General features: G+C 39.9%; 1 protein-coding gene across 2 annotated transcripts in view; it reads right to left on the reverse strand.

The window, feature by feature from the left end:
- Positions 1–17,574, reverse strand: part of NUP160 (nucleoporin 160) — a 53,588-nt gene that overhangs the window by 12,383 nt on the left and 23,631 nt on the right. For both annotated transcript variants that reach the window (XM_029207061.1, XM_029207062.1), the window contains exons 18-23: positions 16,099–16,232; positions 15,368–15,438; positions 14,573–14,732; positions 13,208–13,277; positions 12,525–12,623; positions 11,142–11,261 (exon numbers count right to left, since the gene is read on the reverse strand). In XM_029207061.1, the coding sequence (XP_029062894.1) occupies positions 11,142–11,261; positions 12,525–12,623; positions 13,208–13,277; positions 14,573–14,732; positions 15,368–15,438; positions 16,099–16,232 (654 nt within the window). The remainder of the gene's footprint in view (positions 1–11,141; positions 11,262–12,524; positions 12,624–13,207; positions 13,278–14,572; positions 14,733–15,367; positions 15,439–16,098; positions 16,233–17,574) is intronic.

Below are 17,574 nucleotides of genomic sequence, written 5' to 3' on the forward strand. Positions count from 1 at the left end.
ACGATTTAAAATCAATTAGAAAGATAAGTAGGTTAAGATAAAGATTAAATCAAAGGTGCCGACAACAAGATGGACAAGATTATTTGGTTAATATTTGAGATTTTCCTTTAGATTCTACTGTTAAATAAGACACCTGTTGTAAAACCCTTTATTGGTCTTTTCTGTGCACAGCTCTATCCTCAGTGTTTAGTACATAATAGGTTCTCAGTAAATGTTTGTTGAATGAGCAAATATAATTTCCCTACTAACTTTTCCTACTAACTGTTTAGGTCACAGATGAATTTAAAGCCTAGTAAATTAGCATCATAGCCTTATAGAAACACTAAAGAGAATACATTAATGTTTGACATAACCCATTTTAATACAACATAGGATAGTGCTCTTTAAACTTTTTTGATTGTCCACCCTATTGAGAATGTCTGAGTACACCCCCCAGACATTTACTTATACTATATACACACATTTCTAAAAAGTATGTAAAATAACACTTTCAAAATAGAAATTTCTTAAAGATGAAGATAAAGGTAGTTTAAAAATTATTATTTGTAGTTATTAGTACTTACTGATTATTTGCTTTTTTCTGCCTTATTAGCAGTATAAAAATCTTTTTCTTCTGGATGCTTACAGTTTTTGTTTTTTTTTTTGCGGTACGCGGGCCTCTCACTGTTGTGGCCTCTCCCGTTGCGGAACACAGGCTCCGGACGCACAGGCTCAGCGGCCATGGCTCACGGGCCCAGCCGCTCCATGGCATGTGGGATCTTCCCGGACCGGGGCACGAACCCATGTCCCCTGCATCGGCAGGTGGACTCTCAACCACTGCGCCACCAGGGAAGCCCTGCTTACAGTTTTTTTTTTTTTTTTTAAGGTTATACTTCTTAATGAAGTATAACATAGTTAGAAACGTACACAAATCCTAAGTACATAGCTGGTTGAACGTTCACAAAGTAAACATACCCATGTTCCCAGCAGCCAAGTTAAGAATTATAATATACCAATACTCCAAAGCCCCCGCATGACTCCTTCCAGCCACTACTGAATTTTATTAGTTTTGTTTTTAATTTCATGGAAACAGGATCTATAGTATTCTTTTGTATGTGTGTGCCTACTTTCTTTTTCTTTTTTAAAAAAAAATGAATTTATTTATTTATTTACTTTTGGCTGCATTGGGTCTTCGTTGCTGCACGCGGGCTTTCTCTAGTTGCCGCGAGTGGGGGCTACTCTTCATTGTGGTGTGCAGGCTTCTCACTGTGGTGGCTTCTCTTGTTGCAGAGCAGGGGCTCTAGGGTGCGCGGGCTTCTATAGTTGTGGTGCACGGCATGTGGGATCTTCCCAGACCAGGGCTTGAACCCGTGTCTCCTGCATTGGCAGGTGGATTCTTAACCACTGCGCCACCAGGGAAGCCCTGTCTGCCTGCTTTTGCTTAACATGTTTGTAAGACTGATCTATGTTATTTCATTCAGCAATTCATTTCATTGCTGTGTTGTAGTCCATTGAAAGAATATACCATAATCCATTGATCCATTCTGTTAATGGATAGTTGGATTGTTTCTAGTACATGAATTTTATGACATGCTGCTTGGAACATATATACATATGTCTTTTAGTAAACATGTATATCTTTCCATATATATTTAGAATTGGAATTACTGGGTCAGAAGGCATGTCAAAGATTGGAGCCAGTAGGTAAAAAGTTTTCCAGAGTGGCTGTAACCAATTTATACTCCACCATAGGTGATCAGGATGCCTTGATTATTTGCATGGCTTCCTACTATCTTGAATTGACATTTTAATTCAAGGTACACTTAGTTAGATTTTAAAGTGGCATTCTTGAAAAGTTCAATTGTTTCTGGCTGATTCTCAGACCTGATTATAGACCGTCACTGTTTTTACCTTGCAATGTGGTTGATGAAGAGCCTATATCAAAAGTAGAAGTGCCAGCCCTATCTTATCCTAATTTGTTCGTATGTACTTTGTTAATATATTCAATCTGGCTGCTTCACAGGAATTTTTTTTTTTTTTTTTTGCCACACAATGCATGGGATGTGGGATCTTAGTTCCCCAACCAGGGATCGAACCCACACCTCCTGCATCGGCAGCGTGGAGTCTTAACCACTGGACCACCAGGGAAGTCCCTTCACATGAGTTTTTAAAAGCCAAGTCCATACTGTGAAGGTGATTTTCATTATTTTAAAATTTTATTTATTTATTTAATTGAAGTATAGTTGATTTACAATGTGTTAATTACTGCCATACAGCAAAGTGCTTCAGTTATACATATATACACATTCTTTTTTTTTTTCTGGTGATTTTCATTAAAATTAAGCAATATAATGTGTAAATCAGCTTAACCAGGCAAACATACTGAAATCAAGTGGATGAGTGAGAGTGCCACTCTGCAACCCTGCCCCTCGCTGTGACTCACTCTTCCCTCAGATGCCTACCTCGAGACTAAGTGACAAGTGACCACCTGGTGAAAGGACCAAATAAGGGCGCCGGCGTCAATCCTGACATTAAACAACACCACATCTTAATTTATTTGTTCTGTGAGAGAGTCCACTGGAGCAGTGATTTTTTATGTTTTTTTTTTTTCCAGTGATGAAAACTATGGAGTGTCTCCACAGAAAAAAATACAAAATGCTTTGCACGTATTTTCAGGGGATGTACTGATACCTCAAACCTATCTGGCCTCAGATTAAAAATCTTTACTTAAAATTCAAAATAATTTTCTCATTAGTAGAATGGCAGACAGTTATTAAGAGTTACAAATCTACTTCCGTATAAATTCATTTATCTCTTTAACAAGCAATGAACAAACTGTGAAGCCTGCTCCTGTCGCATTTACTTTTTGGTAGGAAATCCAGATAAACAAATAACGTAGAATCTAGGGGTGGAGTCAAGATGGTGGACGAGGAGGACGCGGAATTCGTGTCTCCTCACAACTAGGGCACCTACAGGAACCTGTGGGGGGGACCATGGACACCTAAGGGGATGGCAGGAACCCCCAGCAACCAAGTAGGATATGTGAAGTGGGGGGGAGTGAGGGAGGAGAAGTGGAGGCTGGACAGGACTGGTGCCCCTGAGGGGCGGCTGGGGGAGGGGGAAGGATCCCACACCCAAAGGGGGAAATTGGGGGACCAGTGGGAGGGCAGAGGATCAAAAGGGAGAGTGGCCAGGTTTCCCTGCCCACTTGGGCCCCCGGGAGCCTGCTGAGATCTGGGCCTGATCCTCTGCCCACCGAGGCCCCCTCCAGCTGCGGGGTCCTGGCGGAGTGGGAGGGAGGGAAGGGGGAGCAAAAATAAAGGCTGGAACTACGGGACTGCACCCCTGAGGGGCGGCTGGAGGAGGGGAGGAGTTCCTATACCCAGCAGAACCCACCCACGGTTAGGGGTCCAGAGGGGATGGGGGAGACCCTGGGGGAGACTGTGGGGGGAGAGGGGGGCACAGAGGAATGGAAGGGAATGCAGCCAGCACTTTCCCTGTCCACTTAGGCACTGGAGAGCCTGTTGGGCTCTGGGGCCCAACACTCTGCCCAGGGAGCCTCCCTCCTGCAGCGCAGAGCCCAAGCCCCACCCCTACACCCCCACCCAGGGTCACACCTCTACACTTGGGGACCTCCTCTGAGACCCCCTCCAACACGCCAGGCCTAAACCCCACCCACACACCCACACCCAAGGCCTTACTCCAAACTCCTGAACCCCACATTCCAGAGGTCCTCCTTGGGAGGTGCTGCCACTCCCCTTCCACGCAAGTCCTAAGCAGAGGCCCCACCCTACAATTAAATGTCACCCTGGCTAGGCCTCACCCCCAAGGCCTTTTCCAGCTGCGTGGGTCCTAAGTCCATGCCCTGCCCCATGCTCAGATGTCACCCCCCACCCGCCTAGGTCCTGTCCCAGCCTAAACCCTGCCGCTGCCTAAGTTCCGCCCCCACCTAAACTCTGCCCCCATAGCCAAGGCTTTTTTTTTTTCTTTTCTTCTTTTTTGCTCTTTTAGATTGGTGTTCTGTTTTACCTTGTTGATTCATTTATATTTTTTTCTAATAAATCTTTTATTTTTCTACTTTTATTCTTTATACTTTGTTATTGTTCTGCTCCTTTTGGCTTGTTCCCCCCCCCCACCACCCTTTTTTCTTTTTTCTGTTGTGGTTTTATTTTACCTTGTTGCAGTTGTTTCAATTATATTTTTATTTTTCCTAATATATTTTTTATCTTTCTAATTTTATTTTGTTTTTTATTCTTTGTTATTGTATTGCTCCTTTTTTTTTTTTTTTTTTTGCCACACCACATGGCTTGTGGGATCTTGGTTCCCAGGCTGGAGGTCGGGCCCAAGCTCCTATAGTGGGAGCTCTGAGTCCAAACCGCTGGACTAACAGAGAACCTCAGACCCCAGGGAATATTAATCAGAGTGAGGCCTCCTGGAGGTCTCATCTCGGTACCAAGACTTGGCTCCTCCCAACTGCCTGCAAACTCCAGTGCTGGATGCCTCAGGCCAAACAACCAGTAAGACAGGAATACAGCCTCACCCATCAAAAAAAGAAAAAAAAAAAAAAAGAAGTGAAAAAAAAAAAGTTACAGACAAAGGAGCAAGGTAAAAACCTACAAGACCAAATAAATGAAGATGAAATAGGCAACCTACCTGAAAAAGAATTCAGAGTGATGATAGTAAAGATGATCCAAAATCTCAGAAACAGAATGGAGAAAATACAAGAAACATTCAACAAGGATCTAGAAGAACTAAAGAGCAAACAAACAGTGATGAACAACACAATAACTGAAATTAAAAATACTCTAGAAGGAATCCATAGCAGAATAACTAAGGCAGAAGAACAGATAAGTGAGCTGGAAGATAAAACGGTGGAAATAACTGCCAGGGAGCAGAAGAAAAAAGAATGAAAAGAACTAAGGATGGTCTCGGAGACCTCTGGGACAACCTTAAATGCACCAACATTCGAATTATAGGGGTCCCAGAAGAAGAAGAGGAAAAGAAAGGGTCTGAGAAAATATTTGAAGAGATTATAGTTGAAAACTTCCCTAACATGGGAAAGGAAATAGTCAATCAAGTCCAGGAAGCACAGAGAATCCCATACAGGATAAACCCAAAGAGAAACACTCCAAGACACATATTAATCAAACTATCAAAAATTAAATACAAAGAAAAATGTTAAAAGCAGCAAGGGAAAAGCAACAAATAACATACAAGGGAATCCTCATAATGTTAACAGCTGATCTTTCAGCAGAAATTCTGCAAGCCAGAAGGGAGTGGCAGGACATATTTAAACTGATGAACGGGAAAAACCTACAAGATTACTCTACCCAGCAAGGATCTCATTCAGATTAGATGGAGAAATCAAAAGCTTTACAGACAAGCAAAAGCTAACAGGATTCAGCACCACCAAACTAGCTCTACAACAAATACTAACAGACCTTTTCTAAGCAGGAAACACAAGAGAAGAAAAAGACGCACAAAAACAAACCCAAATCAATTAAGAAAATGGTAATAGGAACATACATATCGATAATCACCTTGAATGTAAATGGATTAAATGGTCCAACCAAAAGACACAGACTGGCTGAATGGATATAAAAACAAGATACTTATATATGCTGTCTACAAGAGACCCGCTTCAGACCTAGGGACACGTACAGACTGAAAGTGAAGGGATGGAAAAAGATATTCCATGCAAATGGAAATCAAAAGAAAGCTGGAGTAGCAATACTCACATCAGATAAAATAGACTTTAAAATAAAGACTGTTATAAGAGATAAGGAGGGACACTACATAATTATCAAGGGATTCATCCAAGAAGAAAACACAACAATTATAAATATTTATGCACCCAACATAGGAGCACCTCAGTACATAAGGCCATAAAAGGAGAAATCGATATTAACACAAGAATAGTGGTGGACTTTAACACCCCACTTACACCAATAGAAAGATCATCCAAACAGAAGATAAATAAGGAAACACAAGCTTTAAATGACACAACAGACAAGATAGACTTAATTGATATTTTTAGGTCATTCCACCCGACAGCAGAAGAATACGCTTTCTTATCAAGTGCACACAGAACGTTCTCCAGAATAGATCACATTTTGGGTCACAAATCAAACCTTGGAAAATTTAAGAAAAATGAAATTGTATCAAGCATCTTTTCTGACCACAACGCTATGAGATTAGAAATCAATTACAGGAAAAAACAGTAAAAAACACAAACACATGGAGGCTAAACAGTGCGCTGCTAAATAACCAAGAGATCACTGAAGAAATAAAATAAGAAATCAAAAAATATCTAGAAACAAATGAAAACGAAAACACAACAATCCAAAACCTATGGGACGCAGCAAAAGCAGTTCTAAGAGGGAAGTTCATAGCAATTCAAGGTCACCTCAGGAAACAAGAAAAATCTCAAATAAACATCTAAACTTACACCTAAAGCAACCAGAAAAAGAACAAAGGAAGTCCAAAATTAGTAGAAGGAAAGAAATCATAAAGATCAGAGCAGAAATAAAAACAAAGAAAACAATAGCAGAGATCAATAAAACTAAAAGCTGGTTCTTTGAGAAGATAAACAAAATTGATAAACCTTTAGCCAGACCATCAAGAAAAAACAGGAGAGGACGCAGATCAATAAAATTAGAAATGAAAAGGGAGAGGTTACAACTGATACCACAGAAATACAAAAGATGATAAGAGACTACTACAACCAACTATAAGCCAATAAAATGGATAACCTGAAAGAAATGGACAAATTCTTGGAAGAGTAAAACCTTCCAAGATAGAACCAGGAAGAATTAGAAAATATAAACAGACCAACCACAGGTAGTGAAATTGAAACTGTAATTAAAAATCTTCCAACAAAGAGAAGTCCAGGACAGATGGCTTCATAGGTGAATTCTATCAAACATTTAGAGAAGAATTAACACCTATCCTTCTCAAACTCTTCCAAAAAATTGTGGAGGGAGGAACACTCCCAAACTTGTTCTACGAGGCCACCATCACCCTGACACCAAAACCAGACAAAGATATCACAAAAAAAGAAAATTACAGACCAATATCACTGATGAACACAGATGCAAAAATCCTCAACAAAATACTAGCAAACAGAATCCAGCAACACATTAAAAGGATCATATACCATGATCAAGTGGGATTTTTCCCAGAGATGCAAGAATTCTTCAATATATGTAAAACAATCAATGTGATACACCATATTAACAAATTGAAGAACAAAAACCATATGATCATCTTAATAGATGCAGAAAAAGCTTTTAACAAAATCCAACACCCATTTATGATGAAAACTCTCCAGAAAGTGGGTGCAGAGGAACCTATCTCAACAGAATAAAAGCCACATACAACAAACCCACAGCAAACATCATTCTCAATGGTGAAAAACTGAAGGCATTTCCTCTAAGATCAGGAACAAGACAAGGACGTCCACTCTCGCCACTATTATTCAACATAGTATTAGTCGTCCTAGCCATAGCAATCAGAGAGGAAAAAGAAATAAAAGGAATACAAATTGGAAAAGAAGAAGTAAAACTGTCAACGTTTGCAGATGACATGATACTATACATAGAACATCCTAAAGATGCCACCAGAAAACTACTAGAACTAATCAATGAATTTGGTACGGTTGCAGGAAACAAAATTAATGCACAGAAATCTCTTGCATTCCTGTACACTAACAACAAAAGATCAGAAAGAGAAATTAAGGAAACAATCCCATTTTACCATCACAACAAAAAGAATAAAATACCTAGGAATAAACATACCTAAGGAGGCAAAAGACCTGTACTCAGAAAACTATAAAACACTGATGAAAGAAATCAAAGATAACATAAACAGATGGAGAGACATACCATGCTCCTGGATTGGAAGAATCAATATTGTGAAAATGACTATACTACTCAAAGCAATCTACAGGTTCAATGCAACCCCTATCAAATTACCAATGGCATTTTTCACAGAACTAGAACAAGAAATCTTACAATTTGTAAGGAAACACAAAAGATCCTAAATAGCCAAAGCAATCTTTGAGAAAGAAAAACAGAGCTGGAGAAATCAGGCTCCCTGACTTCAGACTATAGTACAAAGCTACAGTAATCAAGACAGTATGGTACTGACACAAATACAGAAATATAGATCAGTGCAACAAGATAGAAAGCCCACACACATATGGTCACCTTATCTTTGATAAAGGAGGCAAGAATAGAAAATGGAGAAAAGACAGCCTCTTCAATAAGTGGTGCTGGGAAAAACGGACAGCTAATGTAAAAGAATGAAATTAGAACACTCCCAGACTTCCCTGGTGGCGCAGTGGTTAAGAATCCGCCTGCCAGTGCAGGGGACATGGGTTCAATCCCCGGTCTGGGAAGATCCCACATGCCATGGAGCAACTAAGCCCGTGCGCCACAACTACTGGGCCTGTGCTCTAGAGCCCATGAGCCACAACTACTGAGCCTGTGTGCCACAGCTACTGAAGCCTGCGGTCTGCAACAGGAGAAGCCACCATAATGAGAAGCCCTCAAACCACAAGGAAGAGTAGCCTCCGCTCACCACAACTAGAGAAAGACTGTGTGCAGCAACGAAGACCCAATGCAGCCAAAAACAACAACAACAACAACAACAAAAAAAGAACACTCCCTAACACCATACACAAAAATAAACTCAAAATGGATTAAAGACCTAAATGTAAGGTCAGATACTATAAAACTCTTAGAGGAAAACATAGGCAGAACACTCCATGATGTAAATCACAGCAAGATCCTTTTTGACCCACCTCCTACAGTAGTGGAAATAAAAACAAAAATAAACAGGACCTAATGAAACTTAAAAGCTTCTGCACAGCAAAGGAAACCATAAACAAGACAAAAAGACAACCCTCAGAATGGGAGAAATTATTTGCAAACGAAGCAACTGACAAAGGATTAATCTCCAAGATATACAAGCAGCTCATGCAGGTCAATGTCAAAAAAACAAACAACCCAGTCCAAAAATGGGCGGAAGACCTAAATAGACATTTCTCCAAAGAAGACATACAGATGGCCAACAAACGCATGAAGAGATGCTCAACATCACTAATCATTAGAGAAATGCAAATCAAAACTACAATGAGGTATCACCTCACACCAGTCAGAATGGCCATCATCAAAAAATCTACAAACAATAAATGCTAGAGAGGGTGTGGAGAAAAGGGAACCCTCCTACTGTTGGTGGGAATGTAAACTGATACAACCACTACAGAGAACAGTATGGAGGTTCCTTAAAAAACTAAAAATAGAACTACCATATGACCCAGCAATCCCACTACTGGGCATATACCCTGAGAAAACCATAATTCAAAAAGAGACACATACCACAGTGTTCATTGCAGCACTGTTTACAATAGCCAGGATATGGAAACAACCTAAATGTCCATCAACAGATGACTGCATAAAGAAGATTGTGGCACATATATATAATAGAATATTACTCAGCCATAAAAAGGAACGAAATTGAGTTATTTGTAGTGAGGTGAATGGACGAAAAATCTGTCATACAGAGTGAAGTAACTCAGAAAGAGAAAAACAAATACCATATGCTAATGCATATATATGGAATTTTAAAAAGCGGTACTGATGAACCCAGCGGCAGGGCAGAAATAAAGACGCAGATGTAGAGAACAGACTTGAGGGCACCGGTGGTGGGGGGGAAGCTGGGATGAAGTCAGAGGGCAGCACTGACGTATATACACTACCAAATGTAAAATGGATAGCTAGTGGGAAGCTGCATAGCACAGGGAGATCAGCTCAGTGCTTTGTGACAACCTAGAGGGATGGGATAGGGAGGGTGGGAGGGAGGCTCAAGAGGGAGGGGATATGGGGATATATGTATACATACAGTTGATTCACTTAGTACAGCAGAAACTAACACAACATTGTAAAGCACTTATACTCCAATAAAGATGCGAAAAAAAATAACATAGAGTCTAAAATATAACATCAAGCATGGCTAAATGTCATAAAGAAAAATAAAGCGGGGCAAGGAGACTGCCCACAGTGCCTCACTCTGCACTAAGGGAGAGAAGGAGCAGGTATGCAGGAGAGCACGTGCACGACAGTTACTCTGCTTCTTCGTAGGCAAGGCAGGGAGGAACTCTCAGGAGGTGACACAGGAGCAGAGACCTGTATGAAATGAGGGCATTAGAAACTTGACTACCTGGAGGAAGACCATTCCAGGATGAGGAACAGCAGGGAGAAAGGTCCTGAAGGGAACAGAGTATGTGCTTGGCTTTTATGAGACAGTAAGAAGGCCACTACTGTTATAGCTGAGTGAGTGACCACAGGAAAGAGTAGAAGGAAAAAAAGGTCAGGAGGGGTACCCAGGGCTAAATCACAAACTAAGGCTAAATACAGCATTACAAGTTAATTCTTTGAGATATCAGCAAGATGAATACTAAGTAACAAAGTTCTAATGATGACAGAGCTAACAAAATTATATCATGATGGGAATTTCATTTAAGTTAAAAACATTTATCAGGGACTTCCTCGGTGGCGCAGTGGTTAAGACTCCGTGCTCCCAATGCAGGGGGCCAGGGTTTGATCCCTGGTCAGGGAACTAGATCCCACATGCATGCCGCAACTAAGGAGCCCTCCTGCTGCAACTAAGACCCAGTGCAACCAAATAAAAAAAAATGAAAAAACAAAAAAAACATATATCAAATTTAAAAATATGTTTCTTCAATTTCTCTAGGCAAATTCATTTTTCTCTTCATTTGGAGAGTCAGGGAGTGATTAAATTTTTATGTTATTTTTCTCCCCAAATACCAAACTAATGTATTTCAGATACATTTTTTTAAACTGAAGTATAGTTAATTTACAATGTTGTGTTAGTTTCAAATGTACAGCGAAGTGATTCAGTTATACATATTTATCTATACGTATATATTCATATTCTTTCTCAGATTCTTTTCCATTATAGGTTATTACAAGATATTGAATATAGTTCCTTGTGCTATACAGTAGGTCCTTGTTGTTTACCTATTTTATGTATAGTAGCGTGTATATGTTAATCCCAAACTCCTAATTTATCTGCCCCCCCGCCCTGTTACATTTTTACACAGAGTGGTGTAAGAAGGACCAAACCATGACAGAATATACCTTATCATAATACTGCAGCCTGGGGGTGGACACAATCTCCCCATCCTCTGAACGGATCAAGCGATCTAAGAATTCCTCTTTGCCCACTTCAGATGCTGCCTGGCAGAAACATTCCAGAGCCTGGAGAAATAGAAGAATACAAAATGACTTATGATAGACTGTTCCACTTCTAGGTGCTATAAGTCAAGGTTTCTTGTACCAACGAAAACCAAAAAAGAAATAAAATTATTTAAGACCATTGACTGCATTTGCAGTTTCTGTCATATCTAAATTCTCTCTGATGCAATATTTAATATTTTCTTTAATTTATCTAACTTTTTCTTTTCGGTATGCGGGCCTCTCACTATTGTGGCCTCTCCCGTTGCGGAGCACAGGCTCCGGACGCACAGGCTCAGCGGCCATGGCTCATGGGGCCAGCCGCTCCGCGGCATGTGGGATCTTCCCGGACCAGGGCACGAACCTGTGTCCCCTGCACCGGCAGGCAGACTCTCAACCACTGTGCCACCAGGGAAGCCCTAATTTATCTAATTTTTTAACTTAAATGCTGTTAATTAAAAAGTAAACTTTAATGAGAAAATTGATGGATAAATGTGATACACCAACTGTAGCAACATGTTAACAACTGTAGAATTTGAGTGGGGGGTATATGATTGTTTAATATGAAAGTCTTTGAACTTTTCTTTATGTTTGAAAAGCTCCATAACAGGATATCAAGAAAAAATTAGAAATGTAAACTATCATAATGGGAAGAAAACCAGCATAAAAAAAAAGATATAGGACTTCCCAGGTGGTGCAGTGGTTAAGAATCCACCTGCCAATGCAGGGGACACGGGTTCGAGCCCTGGTCCAGGAAGATCCCACATGCCGCAGAGCAACTAAGCCCGTGCGCCACAACTACTGAGCCTGCCCTCTAGAGCCTGCGAGCCACAACTACTGAGCCTATGCGCTCAGAGCCCTTGCTCTGCAACAGGAGAAGCCACTGCAATGAGAAGCCTGTGCACTGCAACGAAGAGTAGCCCCCGCTCGCCACAACTAGAGAAAGCCCATGCACAGCAACGAAGACCCAATGCAGCCAAAAAAAAAAAGATATAATAAAAAGTGTAATTGAGAAATAAATTTTATTTGCAAAAACGCATCCCTAAAAATACCTGCACAGGGGCAGGAGGGTTTTAATGTTTTCTTCTTCATATTTTCCTGTGTCCTAAGTAATCTGCAAAGTATGTGAAGCTAAACGGTCCCCACAGGTATATTACGCCCCTTGTTGGCACTATCAGCTTTCTGTATCTTTATCTGGAGGATTCTGTGCCTCCCATTCCCTCACTTAGATGGAAACTAAGTGTTCTCCTTGCACTAAGGTTTGCTCGTCTTTCAAATGCAGTTTACCTTCTGTCCCTCTCCTGTAACCAGGTAACACCGTCCCAGCATAAATCGACAGGAACCAACATTGACTTGACACCAGGGATGTAGCAGTTGAATATAATCCTTAAAGGCATAAAAGATGCTTTCTGATTAGAGAATAAATATTCCTTAAGGAGATACTCATTTCCAAGTTCTTCACAGAGGGAGAGAAGATAGTGGTCAATCAACACAAAAGTTGTATTTCCAGAAATCATCTGGAGATTAAAACCGAATCCCATTAATCCATTCTTATACTAGGTTATTAGACACTTTAAGAAAGCAAACAGGACTGCAATAACACTAACACATGTAAACAAACATGCACTTTCCATCCTAGCAATTTTCCAACTTTTGGTATTTACTGGTTCAACTGGCTGGATTCCAGTGAAGGATTTATATTAAGACAACGGTATGTTTTCTTACTATAAAGAGAACCCAATAAAGAGAACTAACAAAAAAATACTCTATAAAAAATTGTTAGGAATGATACTGCCAAGAGGGAAGTAAAGAAAATCTCTCTGGGGTATGTTTCAGTGTAAATGAGTGTACATTATTGTGGTTCTTACTATCAGCCCAATTAAAATGCAGAAAACATTTACAAAGAAAAAAGTCCCAGAAATCCCATTCTTTACAAGAATGATTGTCCTGAAATGTTCAACAGTACTCACCTGCAATTGTACATACTGACAATTTCCCATCAAACATTCTAGAAAGAGGCAACCAGGATTGCTAGGCCATCTAGTCATTGGTTAAGGAGATTATTTACTGATTTGGCAAAACTTAAATATATCAATACATGTTAGGCATCAAACTCCATGAAATGGCTTAATTTTTAAAAAGAAGGTAAAGAGGGACTTCCCTGATGGTGCAGTGGTTAAGAATCCGCCTGCCAGTGCAGGGGACACGGGTTCGAGCCCTGTTCTGGGAAGATCCCACATATCACGGAGCAACTAAGCCCCTGCGCCACAACTACTGAGCCTGCGCTCTAGAGCCCGTGAGCCACAACTACTGAAGCCTGCACACCTAGAGCCCGTGCTCTGCAACAAGAGAAGCCACCGCAATGAGAAGCCCGCGCACTGCAAGGAAGAGTAGCCCCCGCTCGCCGCAACTACAGAAAGCCCGCGCACAGCAACGAAGACCCACCGCAACCAGAAATAAAAAAATTTTTTTAATTAATTAAAAAAAAAAGGTAAAGGGAAGGTGGCATGGCACACGTCCTTTCTACGTAATTATGTAACTTTAATATTAGACAAGCATAGTGGAAAGGTTAGATACTAGGAGCCTAGTCACCTAGATTAGAGCTCAATTAACAATGGACTAAAGCATGTATTTCATCACTGGGTGGTCACTTCTAATTCTAGCTAGTATATTGCACAAGCATACTATGCCAGTGGATACCCAGTACCTAACACAGCGCCTGGCATACAGAGCCATTCAATAAATATTTGATGAATGTATGTTTTAAAAGAGATCTAGGGCTTCCCTGGTGGCGCAGTGGTTAAGAATCTGCCTGCCAATGCAGGCAACATGGGTTCAAGCCCTGGTCCCCGAAGATCCTACATGCCACGGAGCAACTAAGCCCGTGTGCCATAACTACCGAGCCTGCGCTCTGGAGCCCATAAGCCACAACTACTGAAGCCTGCACACCCTAGAGCCCGTGCTCCACAACAGGAGAAGCCACTGCGATGAGAAGCCCGCGCACCGCAATGAGAGAAAGCCCGTGTTCAGCAACAAAGACCCATTGCAGCCAAAAATTTAAAAATAAAATAATAAATAAATAATATATATATATAAAAAAAAGAGATCTAGGTATCAAATGTGTGTGCACCAATAAAATCTGGCTCAACTCCTGAGCACAAAAACAAATTAAAAGAAAATAAAAATTGGGATATCTGAAAATAAATATCATCTCTTGTTGGGGGGATAAGTACCCAACCTCATTAAAAATCTTCATTACACAGGCAGAATATTACTGAATCTTAGACTATTTGGATAAGAGAAACCATTCAACTGGCTTTTAAATGAAAGGATACAAAAGCTGCAATAAATAACTGGTAATTGCAGTAATCATCTCAGGCCAGTTCAACTCAGTCTGGCTTAGAGGTGCCTTTGGTTGAGAGAACAAATGAGATATAATGTGTTTTCTTGCAACTTCTTGGAAGAATAACTCCACAATTGTCTGAGGGCTAGATACTTAAAAATAAAAAGTTTTAACAGTCACCAACTTGTGAGAGTAGCATCAATTTTCAATTAAGACAGTCTACATAAAATGCATCACTGGTGTAATCAATGCCAATATAAATAAAAGCATCTGTAGACTATGAAGTACTATATAAATGCGATAAAAAACCGCTTAACATTGTAGTCATTCCTTTTCTCTAGAAAGTGCTTCCAGTAAGTACAGTCCTAAGATTCTAAGTTTTATACCTAAACAATAGAAAATAAAATCTCCAGAATGGTTCTCAAGCGTGAGAGAGGGCTCCTTTTGAATATCCGCTGATGAAGACAAGATTACAAAAGCTATATGAACTTCGCAAATTAAAAAAAAGATTTTGTTGAATTAATCACTGGAGTGTCAATATACAATGGAAAAGCAGCAGTGCATATAAACACACGCAATACCCTTCATTTATGTCTGGTCTAGGGTTACACCTGCACAAACCTCTTGTCACAACCAGAGGCCTCAGGACACAGCTTGCTCGTACCCTCTCAAGGTGAAAGCACAGCCTAACCGACCTTTCCAAAGCAAAGGTGGCAAAAGACCACTTTAATGAATATGCAATAAATGCCAAACTTGAAATCAAATGCATACACAGTCCAGTCCTTACCGAACTTATTTGCCATTAAAGCACCAGAGTCAGTTAGTTCCAGTACTGATAAATGTTGAAGATTAGACTCCCTGTGAGGAAAAGGAAAACAGAAAAACAACAGCTCAATAAATTCTCCTATGCTAAACATTACTTCAACAAGTTAGCCTATCAAGAACACTGTCAATTTTATTAACAAATTACACATGAAAGCTCCATTGAAAGCACAAGAAAATCTGGAAAATGAGCCATGGTTTAGATTGTTGCCCATCGTATCATTCAGTGATCCTTCAATGAGAAGCCAGAGCAGAAATTTCTTAAGACTTCCATGCCATGAAAATCTTTCCCTTGCCAGCAAAAACAAAATGGCTTATCTAATTGAAATGTGAGTCTTGTAGGTACATATTGAATTTTCTTTCTTTTTTTGGCTATAAAGAATCTCAGCCTACCCTTAATAACTAGCACGTTTTTATGTGTGGTCTAACTTTCCCCATGACCTCATCTTATTATTTTGCCTTCAACAGGATTTGTCTTTGCATTATACATACACATATATAATAATAAATATATATTTATTATTTTCATTCTTGGAAGTTGCCTTTAACCTTTATAAAAGGGAGTACCTGAAAGCTCTGAATTTTAAAGGCGTATCAGTGCTATAGCATAATATTAAATTTTTTTTCTTTCACACAATGGAAAAAATAATTAAGCTCACAATTTATTTTTAAAATAATCAGAACAATGAAACTCACAGTGTGTCAACTGGAACATCAGTTGCCAAGCACTGACTTCCCCATTTAATGAGGTAATAAGATAAGAGTAGGGGAGCTGTTCGATGTAGTAGGTCTTGCTGAGCTTGAAAGAGCTGACCAGCTCCCAAAATCACCTATACATGGTGGGTGGGTGGGTGAGACAGTAAATAGCAATTAGTAATGATAACTCTTAGGTTCAGGTGGAGGTAAAATAAAATAATACAGTTACAAAGGGCATACATAAAAGCAACACATACACATACATAAAAGCAACACACCTGTTACATTTTGGGGTAGCAGGTGGCAAAAATATCTACCCATTTAACAGTACAAAATAATAAAAAACAGCTCACTATGTCATGGGAGCCGATGGTGTAAAAGAAAACAACAACAAACAGCTTAACTTTCATTAAATCTGTAGGTTCAGGACTCAAGAAGAGTAACAGGGAAATCTAAGTCCTTTCTTAAGCTTCTGGTCTTGGGTAAAAATAGGTATGACCATTAGAGGAAAATTTTACAAGAATACCAAAAGCTTTAAAAATGTGCATAACTTTGGGACTTCTCTGGTGGTCCAGTGGTTAAGACTCCACGCTTCCACTGCGGGGTGCACAGGTTCATCGTTCCCTGGTCAGGGAGCTAAGATCCGTATGCCACGCGGCGTGGCCGAAAAGAAAAAAACATGTGTGTTAACTTATGACCAATCAATTCTAGTTCTTAGAATTCATCCTGGAGATATAGTCAAAGGGGTGCAGAAAGTTCTATCTATAAGGGGAAAACTGGCAACAACCTGGATGGCCACAGGATTGGTTGAATAAATTAAAATTATAGTAGGTAAGTATTAAAAATAATGTTGTATAAAAATACTTAATAACATGTGAATATGCTGGTGAGATTTGTAAAGTGGAAGAATAAAAACAACCAGATTCTGAAAAATAATATATAACATATACTAATTTTCTAATAAAATTTTAAAACTATTTGCAGAGAAAAAAAATGGGTGTATAACAAAATGTAAATAGCGGGACTTCCCTGGTCCAGTGGGTAAGGCTCCACGCTTCCAATGCAGGGAGCCTGGCTTTGATCCCTGGTTGGGGAACTAGATCCCGCAGGCATGCTGCAACTAAGAGTCCGCATGCCGCAACGAAAAGATCTCGCATGCCTCAACTATGACCCAGCGCAGCAAAATAAATAAATAAATAAATATTTTTAAAAAATGTAATAGTGGTTATCACTGGGTAGAAGATTACAGATGAATTCCCTGGTGGTCCAGTGGTTAGAACTCAGGCTTTCACTGTCAGAGTCTGGGTTCAATCCCTGGTTGGGGAGCTAAGATCCTACGAGCCATGCGGCAAACAAACAAACAAAAAAACAAACAAAAATACCCCCCAAAACCTGAAGAAATGGAAGAATCTACAAAGATTAAAAAGAACTCGGTTAGTAAGGGCTGCCCTAAGTGACAGACTCTCAGGAAAGGTT

The sequence above is a fragment of the Monodon monoceros genome, unplaced genomic scaffold, assembly GCF_005190385.1.
Source record: "Monodon monoceros isolate NGI ecotype Baffin Bay Population unplaced genomic scaffold, NGI_Narwhal_1 Super_Scaffold_7, whole genome shotgun sequence".
NCBI lineage: Eukaryota > Metazoa > Chordata > Mammalia > Artiodactyla > Monodontidae > Monodon > Monodon monoceros.